Source organism: Acomys russatus, chromosome 24, assembly GCF_903995435.1.
Source record: "Acomys russatus chromosome 24, mAcoRus1.1, whole genome shotgun sequence".
Taxonomy (NCBI): Eukaryota; Metazoa; Chordata; class Mammalia; order Rodentia; family Muridae; genus Acomys; species Acomys russatus.
Window position 1 is genome coordinate 57,544,918 of NC_067160.1, and position 10,564 is coordinate 57,555,481.

At 55.9% G+C, this 10,564-nt stretch overlaps 1 protein-coding gene across 1 annotated transcript; it reads left to right on the plus strand.

Moving 5' to 3' along the window:
- Positions 1–973: 973 nt before the first annotated feature.
- Positions 974–5,799, plus strand: Sapcd2 (suppressor APC domain containing 2). Its single transcript, XM_051166477.1, is given in 10 exon segments — positions 974–1,007; positions 1,010–1,300; positions 1,303–1,536; positions 1,933–2,006; positions 2,008–2,020; positions 4,186–4,302; positions 4,934–5,076; positions 5,166–5,273; positions 5,362–5,472; positions 5,560–5,799. Coding segments are annotated over 10 exon segments (1,254 nt in total). The 3' UTR covers positions 5,689–5,799.
- Positions 5,800–10,564: the final 4,765 nt, after the last annotated feature.

Below are 10,564 nucleotides of genomic sequence, written 5' to 3' on the forward strand. Positions count from 1 at the left end.
CTCTAGGGGGCGCTCCCGGCCAGCCCTGAGATGGGCATCTGGGTCAGAAATGCAGGCTAAGGCCTAGAATCCAAGATAGAAGGGCTTACTGGTGCCCCCTAACCCTATCCCCTGCAAAGCTAGGCCAAGGCTGTGAGGACCAGGATAACGGCTAGAGGAGATGTGCATAAAAGAGCCAGAGCAGGGGACCAGGACCAGAGCACCAAGGGAGCTGGGCACCGGATGGGCATCTGGGGACACGAGACAACTTGGCTTTGTCCTACAGTTGGCAGGCCGAGGCAGACTGTCCCAAAGGACCAAAGGTAGAGCTGACAGCTATAGGGACAGAGGCCTCAGTGAAGGAGAGTGCCCAACCGTCTGGAGCCTGTAATTCTCTTGGGGCGTTCCTAATACAAGAGAAAGGAGCCCCAGCATCAGTTGGCGCCTGGGGCCAGGGTCCCTCAGTGAAAAGGACCGAAGACAGGGGAGGGGCTGGACCGTCGTCCTTACTTGGGAGGCTACCTGGCTACAAGTTGGGCGAAGGGCCCCACGCTCCGCCCCTCAGAGGATGGGCTGGCAAGGCGGAGCGCAGAAGAGCAGAGAAAAGACTCGACCGAGGCAGGAGGGATGGTGGGCGTGGATGCGAGGGGGGAGCGGAGGTGTGGGGGGAGGGAGAGGGATCATGGGGGACTCTGCCCGGTTCTACCCGTGTCTCCTCAAGTCTCCCGGGACCCATTTCCAGGCCGGGTGGTGTAGGCGCCCGCGCCTACCCGTAGGAAAAATCAAACTGGCACTGGTGGCTGCCGAGCCAATCCCGGAGCAGATAGGCCGGTTTCGCCCAATAGCCGCCGTGAATGTTAATGAAAGCTGACGAGGCGGCTAACCGAGCTCCATTCAAAAACAGCAGCTATTGTCGCTGGGGGCCGCAGGCGCCGCCTTGCAGGTCCCGCCTTCTGGTCTTGTAGGGACCGACCCGGGTGGAAACTGGGCACCCATGGCTGTGGCAGCGATGGGCGAGCGTGGCCGCCTACCGCCGCCGCGCCCAGCACCGAGGGTCTCCCGCGAGCCTTTCTCCAGAGCCTGCGCACCCTCTTCGACATCCTGGACGACCGGCAGCGCGGCTACGTGCACCTGCGCGAGATCGAGTCCCGCTGGCAGGGTGCAGACGCGCGCGAGCTGCCGTGCGGCGTGCTCGAGGGCCTGCGCCAGGTGGCCCCGGCCAGTGGCTACCTGACTTTCGAGCGCTTCGTGGCGGGTTTGCGCACCTCGCTGCTGAACGCCGACGGCGGCCCACGGGAGCAGGCACGCGGCGTGGTCCGACCGGGGACCAGTCCTCGCTGCAGCAGCGCCTGATGTTCGCACCGGCCGACGAGCCGCGGACTGTCCTAGAGAGGAAGCCGCTACCCTCGAGTGCGCGCCCTGCTCCTGCCGGCCCCAGTGGCACCTCCCGGAACCCTGAGCTATTATTGTGCGCCCGGGCGGAGACGGCGCCCTGCCCCGCAGGGCCCGAGCCGCCCCTGGGCAAGGCGCTGGAGCGGAGGCCCAGCGCAGATTCGGGTGAGTTTGGGCGGCTCCCCAGTCCCAACCTCGTAATTCCTGGGATCTGTGCAGGAAACTGGAAACCGGCAGAGTCTCCTCAGAGGGATGGAGATGGGGACGACTGTGGGCTGGCTCCAGAGCTGAAAGCAAGGTCGGGGCCACCTGAATGGAATAAGGGGCCCGGCCTGTGCCTGTGTGAGCTATGGGGCAGAGAGGCCTGATACCAAGGCCAAAGGCAGAACTCTGATCACCTAGGAGATGCCCACAATGTCTCAAGCCTAAGCTAGGCCCTGAGACAAGGCATGTGGCCCTGCCCTAGACCTGGGGACATCCTGGCCTTCACCCTCATTTCTGTGTGGCTGCTTGGGCACAAGTTTCTTCCTAAAAGTGTGCATCCTCTAACCTGTCCTGAAGGTCCTTCTCAGTGTGACACCCTGCAGAGACAACCCGGCTTACTTCTCCACCCAGGCCGAGGAGCACCTAGCACAATTTGCTGAAGAAGGTTTTGTGTGTGTGTGTGTGTGTGTGGTTGTGTGTGTGTGTGTGTTGAGGGGGAGGTGTGTCCTACAAGCACCTGGGGCGCTGTGGTGCTGCAGATGCCCTGCCAGACACCGACCACAGTCTCTGGGGAATCCAGCAGGCTCCTGTCCCTCCTTCCGGTCTAATTGGCAGGGACAGGAGATTGTTGAAGAGACCCCCCCCCGCCCGTCTGCCTTGAGAACAGGACCCGCATTATGCCTAAGCGTGGAGGCTGCTTCTCAGAGGAGCCCCAGCCCCTCTTCCAGCCCGGCAGCCCGTTCATCCTGTGGCCTGCCCTGCCAGGCTCGCCAGACTTCCCCTACCTCAACCATCTTCTACCACTTCAGAACAGTCATGTGGCAACAGGCAACCTTCTCTCCCTTCTGAGTTCACACACACACACACACACACACACACACACACACACACACACACACTGGGCATAGCTGGGCATCGCAATGGTTGTGCATTTGAAGTCAGGCATGGGATGGGACTGTGGGCAAGGGACAGGCTCAGGGGTTGCCTGTGACACAGACCTGTTCTACCTCATGCAGCCCTGGTTCAGTTAATCCCCGGAAGGCCATGTGCTCAGGGCCTGTGACTGGGCAATATTTAGCCCACTGTTCACTCTGTAAGCCTAACGCCAGGCTCTGGCTGTAACTCCTTTATAGGTAAGCCAAGTTCCAGAAAAGGATTATGGTCTACCTGACAGGGCTTGCTTTGGAAGAGCACAGAATCACTTCAGTTTGCTGGGAAAGTCCCTCCCAACACAAATATGGCCTCAAATTCCCAACCCTGTGGTTTTATGCCTCCTTTCTGTGCAAGTCAGGTCCAGGTGTCCCGGGTTCCAGCACCTGCGCTGGCCCCACCTTCTGGTGGCCTTTCTTGTGGACCGTTGCCACTGAGCACAGCAGGCTGGTCCACGAACTCGGGACTGCTCAGAACTAGAATCTCGGTCATACACATCTGAGCACAGTTACTATGTCTGTCGCTCATTTCTATGGCTTAGCTTCGGGCTTGACCCTGACGCCCGGGATAGTGTTGGAAGCCGGAGGGAAGGTGCCCTCCTCTACTTTAGGTGAGTAGGGAGCCCCTCCAGATGATGCTCCCTGGAATCTTTGGCAAATATGTGCACCGCCTCTGCACTTCTCTGCACAGCTTGCTTTATACTGTGCTCCCTTGCGAGAATTAGGTCTCTAACTGCTAATGGAGAGTTAGCTTCCCCCGCCACCAGGTGCTGTTCCAAAGGCCCCATGCAGCTGGGAAAGGCATGGGAGAGCCAGGGGTTCTGCCTGTCCTCCCCTTTTGTTTGTTAGTTTTGGTTTCTTCTTCTTCCTCCTCATCCTCTTCTTCTTCCTCCTCATCCTCTTCTTCTTCTTGCTTGTTTTTTTGAGACAGGGTTTCTCTGTGTAGCCTTGGCTGTTTGTAGACCAGGCTGGCCTCGAACTCACAGCGATGCGCCTGCCTCTGCCTCCCAGAAGTGCTGAGGTTACAGGTATGCGCCACCACACCCAGCTCCTTTGTTTTGGTTTATTGCGACAGTCCCTCTGTGTGCTTCAACTCACTCTGTAAACTAGGCTGTCCTTGAACTCACACAGATCTGCATGCTTCTGCCTTCTATGTGCTCAGATTAAAGGGCCTGTTTATCTCATCTCTTACCCATCACCCTTTGGTACTCTTTTTTTTTTTTTTTTTTTTACAAGTTCTCTCTGTGTTAGCCTTGGACTCTCTTTGTAGACCAGGCTGGCCTCGAACTCACAGCTGCCTCCAGAGTGCTGGGATTAAAGGCGTGCGCCACCTCACCCGGCTCACCCTTTGATACTCTTGAGAGGTAGCCTATATATTTTCAGGCACTGGGGGAGGGCTCAGAAAAAAAAAGCTGTGTTTGTGCTCCCCACCCCCCTCCCCAGCCCAGGCAGGGAGCTTACCACCCTCCTTAAGGCAGGTGAGGGAGCCAGGGCAGGCAAGGGGAGACCAGTCCTAGCTAGGCACAAAGTATAAAGTATACCTAGGGCTCAGTACCAACAGAGGTTCCCAGTACAAGCCTGGTCCCTGGGGAAGGTCCTGGAAGGGCTGAGGAGCTGCGTGAGATTAGGAGCACACTAGGCAGGCCCAGAATTAAGCTACGACCCTGACTGTCTGCTACAGGTGCCCCAGCCTGCAAGACCCTGGACCCAGGCACAGGAGAAGCCCGGCAGGCTCCGCGGGCCCGAGGCGAACGTCGGAGGCATACCATCACCAACGGTGTAGACTGTGGCCTGGTGAGAGGGGCCAGGACTCTGAGGGATGCTCTCTGTTGTCCAGAAGGCTGGAAACCCGGGAGAAGCCATGAACCTGGTTACTTAGGGGAATCCCTGTAGTCAGCTCTCAATCCCCACCCCCCGGCCCCCCACACTCTTTTCCTGGGCTTGAATCTACTAGAGGGAAGGACAGACAAAGACAGACAGACAGAGGGGAGGAGGTTCCTTAGAGATGCCTAGTGACTGAGCTGCGGACCCTGGCCTGCCCACCTCATGCAGGGCAGCTTAGTGTACACATAGCACAGTCACTTTAAGCAGGGGTGCTCAGTCTGGTTGGCACTCTGTTGCCCTAGGGAGGTACCAGTAGAGGGGCTGAGAGAGGCCAGTCTCCACCACCACCATCCTCGGTAGAGGAGGAACCGGGTTGCATCCTCCATGGCATGAGTTTGACCCTTCCCTGCATACGCTGGCGCTTCCACGTGTGCATTTGCAGACTGCACGTATGCTGACGTGATCTGTGTGCCGGTCTGCCCATGTACAGGCCTCGGTTTCTACACCTGTGGCTCCAGGAGCACACCGGTGTGCGCGGGTGCGCATGGTGCCGATCCGCCCGCTGGCACGAGTACATTCGGTTGTGCACACGTGTGTTGTAGTTGAAGCGCTGAAGGAGTTGGACCAGGAACAGGAAGTGCTGCTGCAGGGCCTGGAGATGATGGCTCGGGGCCGGGAATGGTACCAGCAGCAGCTGCAGCGCGTGCAGGAACGGCAGCGCCGTCTGAGCCAGAGCAGAGCTGCAGCCGTGAGTGCTGGGCCGCCCCTGTCAGGGGAACAGGAGTGCCAGGTATAGGAATGTCCTCACGGGCCTGGTGCTCCCCGCTTCTCTTCCAGGACTTTGGGGCTGAAGGGAGCCCCCGCCCACTGGGGAAGTTGCTGCCCAAAGTTCAGGAGGTGGCCCGGTGCCTGGGGGAGCTGTTGACTGCGGCCTGTTCCGGCAGAGTGAGTGCTCCGAAGCTTGCCTGGCACCCCTTATCCTTGGTCTGGATGCTGTGCCAGGAGAGGCCGGCCTGATTGTACACTCCCACAGGCTCTGCCTTCGCCTTCTTCAGGGCCCCCGGGCCCCACCTCACCCTCAACGCCAGTCTGGCAGCAGCAGACCATCCTCATGCTCAAAGAATGGAACCGGCTTCTCACTCAGGTGAGGTGTGGGGAGATGGCGCTGGCGCTGGGGCTGGGGGCGCAGCGAGCCCTGACCGCCCTGTCGCCTGTCTGCCCGCCTGCCCAGGAGGTGACTGATAAGAGCCAGCGCATCACTCAGCTGGAGCGAGAGAAGTCTGCACTCATCAAGCAACTGTTTGAGGCCCGAGCTCTCAGCCAGCAGGATGCGGGGCCTCTGGACTCCACTTTCATCTAGTAGGCTGTACCTCTCCAGGACCCACACAGACTTACCCTCGGCTCCACGGCACCTCACCGCTGTGAGCCTGACTTCTGACTGAGGATCACCACCAGAGCCCTCGAGGAGGCTCCTGCCTCCACCCTTGTAACCTTTCTGAGGCTTGCGCCAGGGTAGCCTGACACTACACAGCTCCAGAGCTGGGGTGCTCATCACAGTAGATCTCTGTACGCCTGAAGCTGCTACTCCCATTGTCAATGGATGGTGGAGGACTGTTCCTCACGTCTACCTGATTTCAGGCAGCCCTGGACAGAGGAGGGGGCATGTTTACAGCTGTCCTGTCCCCTCTTGCCAGATCCCTGGGATCCATGGTGTTCAGTAAAAAGGCTGCTCACACTAGGCTGTATTTCTCATAATGCCCAGCAGAGGGCGCAGGCTGAGCTGGCTTCCTTGGCTCTATTTTCTCACGTGGTTCTGAGTGATTGCACAAAGTAGATTTTTGTACCTGGATAGATTAAGAGGCCTGGAGACCAAGAGGTTAAGGGTTCCTTCTGTCCACCGAGGGCACTACGGCAAGGTGATGGTGGCTCAGACGGGAGGTGTGGGATGGAAGGAGGACAAGGCTTAGTCTGTGCCTGTTGGAGGAGCCACAGGGGCAACGTTTGTGTGCTGCTGAGAAGGAATCCACTGCCACTGCACCAGGCTAGTCTGGTTTCTAGAAATAAGCCAGGAGCTTGGCTTACCTGCTGTACCTTAGCTAGCTGGCCAGGGAAAGGTGTCATCAAGGTAGCTCAGGTGTGGCCATCCCCTAAGGAAAGGTTCTGTCCCCCAGACTGAGTGAGTTTGGGCCTCCTGGCTAAGTCATGAAGTTGTGGGCAGTGCACCCCATTGCACAGGGTGCGGGACACCCCTGCAGATCCCTGGGGTCTTTTAAAGTCTACTTAATCCAGCAGTGTGATTATTCACTTGGCTGTAGAAACACGAACTGGGGAGAAGAAACTGAACCTCCCTAGATAGGTCTCTTTCTCACCCCCCTTTCCCCCGCCCCCGGGTCTTCTCTCTCTCTCAGCCCATACCTCCCAGGTGCTTACTACCGAAGGCACAAACATCACAAGGGGTGAGGGGGGTGGCACACTCCTTTTAATCCCAGCACTCAGGAGGCAAAGGCAGATGGATCAGTGTGAGTTTGAGGCCAGCCTGGTCTACAAAGTGAGTCTAGGACAGCCAAGGCTACACAGAGAAACCCTGTCTTGGAAAACAAGAACAAGAAAGTCACAGGTGAATTCTGCGGCCTGGAACCTCAGTATGGAGTATGAGCTTTGCGGCCCAATTTCTCCACTGTGTTGGCCTGCAAAGTACAAAGTACTCCAAGCACCCAAGCCACCTACTTCAGGAGCCGGAGCGGTTTCCAGGCTGGAAGGAGAGCTAGTTACGAAAAAGCTGTGTTCCGTGAGCTCCAAGTACCTTGATGAACCTGCCTTTAGACTAGCGCCATCTAGAGACAGGTCTCCATGGTAACAGGTTGGGTCTGCAGGCCCCACTGCCCCAAGATGGCCTCCTCTGTGTTCCTTGGGTTTGCCCCTGCACCCTTGCATCCCATAGCTTGGCATGCCTGTCCCTCGGGTCTTGGGGACATTTGACTAGTAGGTTCTCCAGGCACAGCCTGTGATGTATCCGGTACTGGGGTCTGACTCAGCCCATCCCATAGAGACACAGCTCTCAGCAGGCTCTCCTGGTGGCCAGGCCACCTCAGTCACAGCCTCACTTAACTTCTGGCTTTGCCCAAGCTCCATCTACAAAATAGAATCCCTATTCTGCCTACTAAGCCGTCTCTAAACATGCTCAGGCCACGTGGCACAGACACAAGACATAGGTGGTGGCCCTCATGGGTGGCACATGCCTTTGTAGACCTGGCTGGCCTCAAACTCACAGTGATCCACCTGCCTCTGCCTCCCGAGTGCTGAGATTAAAGGTGTGCGCCACCACTGCCTGACTCAGGAAGATCTTTGAGTTCGAGGCCAGCCAGCCTGGTCTACAGAGTGAGTTCTAGGACAGCTTGGGCTATACAGAGAAACCCTGTCTCCCTCACATACACAAAAAAGACACACGTGACAAGCTAGATGGCCAGTATCCCCCCCCCCCCCCCCCCCCCCCCCCGCGAAGTGTCTGCCACACCTCGTAGGGATCAGAGGAAGGAGACTCTGGCTCCCGGGTGACACTTTTTTTGGGGGGGTTGTTTGGCTTTGTTCTGCCTCCCCCCCAAGACAGGGTTTCTCTGTGTAGCCTTCGCTGTCCTGGACTGGCTTTGTAGACCAGGCTGGCCTCAAACTCCCAGTGATCTGCCTGCCTCTGCCTCCTGAGTGCTGGGATTAAAGGCGAGCGCACCACACTCGGCCACCCCCCCTCAGCCCCCCCCCCCCGGTGACATTCTCGAGGAGGCCTCTCCTATTCCAGGAAGTCCCTTGAGACAAGATGACACAGATGGGAATTGAGCAAATACAGCCCTCATAGCCTTGAGATTCCAAATGGGGTTTAAAAAAAAAAAAAAAAACACATGTGTTTGTAGTTTCTAGAATACTCTATAGTTTCTTGGAAGTTTGCAGCCTGGAGCCAGACTGCCTGGGTGGCCCTAGAGACCTTTTTTCTTTTCTTTCCTGAGACAGGGTTTCTCTGTGTAGTCCTGGCTGTCCTGGAATTCACTCTGTAGACCAGGCTGGTCTAGAACGCAGAGATCCGCCATGTGCCACCACTATCAAGGGAGAATTTTAAGTGGTCCCAATAGGCTGCAGGGAACTGGCAGAGGCCAGGGTAGGTCGTCAGTGGAAACCCAGCCCCTGTGGTGTTGAGCCGGAAGGCGTCTCCTGTCTCCTGTAGGCTGACCTGTCACGGCCTTGACTACCCTCAGCTGCTGGTAGTGCACACAGACTCCCAGCTGTGACAACCCACAGTGTCTAGGGACATCATTGACTCCTCTCAGGGAAAACTATGCTGGTTGAGAGGAACACAGATACAGCAAACAGGCTTCAAGCATTTTGTGTGGAGTAAGTTCCGAGGAGATGAGCTTTTCTAGGTTTAAAAAAAAACAAAAAACAAACAAAAAGAAACACAGGCCTCTCAAAACCAGCAAAAGACAAGTCTGAGAGCATTGGAGTGCTAGATGGTCACAGAGTGAACAGTACTGACACTTTTTTTTCTTTTTCTTTTTTTTGTTTTTTTTTCTCCCCGAGACAGGGTTTCTCTGTGTAGCCTTAGCTGTCCTAGACTCACTTTGTAGACCAGGCTGGCTTTGAACTCACAGCAATCCACCTGCCTCTGCCTCCTGAGTGCTGAGATTAAAGGCTTGCACCACCATGCCTGGCCTAAGTTATTATTTTATGTTTTTGGTTTTTCGAGACAGGGTTTCTCTGTGTAGCCTTGGCTGTCCTGGACTCTCTGTAGACCAGGCTGGCCTTGAATTTCACAGAGGTCCACCTGCCTCTGTCTCTCTAGTGTTGGGATTAAAGGCCTGTTTTGTTTTTAAGAGAAAGAAACCTGTTTGAGCTGGGCATGGTGAGGCACAGTTCTAGTCCCAGCACTCTGGGAGGCAGAAGCAGGTGGATCTCTGTGAGTTCAAGGCCAGCCTGGTCTACAAATGAGTCCAGGACAGCCAAGGCTACACAGAGAAACTATCTTGGGCCCCCTCCCCCTGCAAAAAAGAGTTGTATAGCAAGCGAACCCCAGACAGTGTTTTCAAGAAAAAAAGCTTGGTTCTTCCCCCCCACCCCACCCCACCCACACACACAGAGTCTTTCTGTATAGCCCTGTCTGTTCTGGAATTCACTCTGTAGACCAGGCTGGCCTCGAACTCAGAGATCTGCTGATGGAGTGCTGGGATTAAAATCATGCACTACCATATCCACCTATGAGAAAACTTTGCATGGTGTCTGTGAGTTGAGGGCCAGGTGCTTCTGGCTGGGGATTGCTTGGTGTTTCAGCCATGATACCTGCGGGGCGCTATAACAGACATGAGAAAGGAGGGAGGGGTTGGGCTCCATCCTTTCCAAGTTTCTGATCATCTGTGCACGTGTTTAAAAGCCTGTCCACAGAGGCTGGGGAGATGGCTCAGTTCCTAAAGTAACGCTGCACGTTACAAGGACCTGAGTTCAATCCCCAGCACCCGCATAAGAAGCTGGGAGTGGTGGTGCATGCTGTAATCCCAGTGCTGGGAAACCGAGACAGAGGGATTTTGGGGGCTTGTTGGCAAGAGAGCCTAGCCTAATTAGTAAGTTTTAAGTCAATAAGAGACACTTAAAATTAATCTCTGTGAGTTCGAGGCCAGCCTAGTCTATAAAGTGAGTCCAGGACAGCCAAGGCTACACAGAGAAACCCTTCTTGGGGGGAAAAAGTGACACAAGGCACCAGTTAAGGTTACATCAAGTACGTCTGTTAAAATAAATTGGCAAACCAGGTTCCAATAATTACTGTGTGTGCCTTCCAAAGGAGGACGCAGAGGGGAGGAAGAAGAAAAAATCGTTGAACTTAAAAAAAAATACATAGTAGGCATAAGTGGTACACCTGCGGTTCCCACATGGGAGGCAGAGGCAGGCGGATCACTGCAAGTTAACAAGGCCAACCTAAGCTAACTGGTGAGTTCCCGGCCTACTTAGTGCTGATGGAATTGCGGGCATGCCCCGTCATGCTCAGACAATGACAGCTGCCTAATAATAATAAGGGATTTTTGGGGGGAGCTAACACTTCCGGACTCGGAGCACAAAGGACATAGCTGTCCCTCCAAGGAGGGTGTGCAGAGAGCAAATGCATGCAGGAAGAGACAGCTGTGAGCCACACAAAAGTGGGGGCCCAACTGTAGCGAAACTCCATCACCGCGCTTAATCAGAATGCCTAAAATAAAATACCC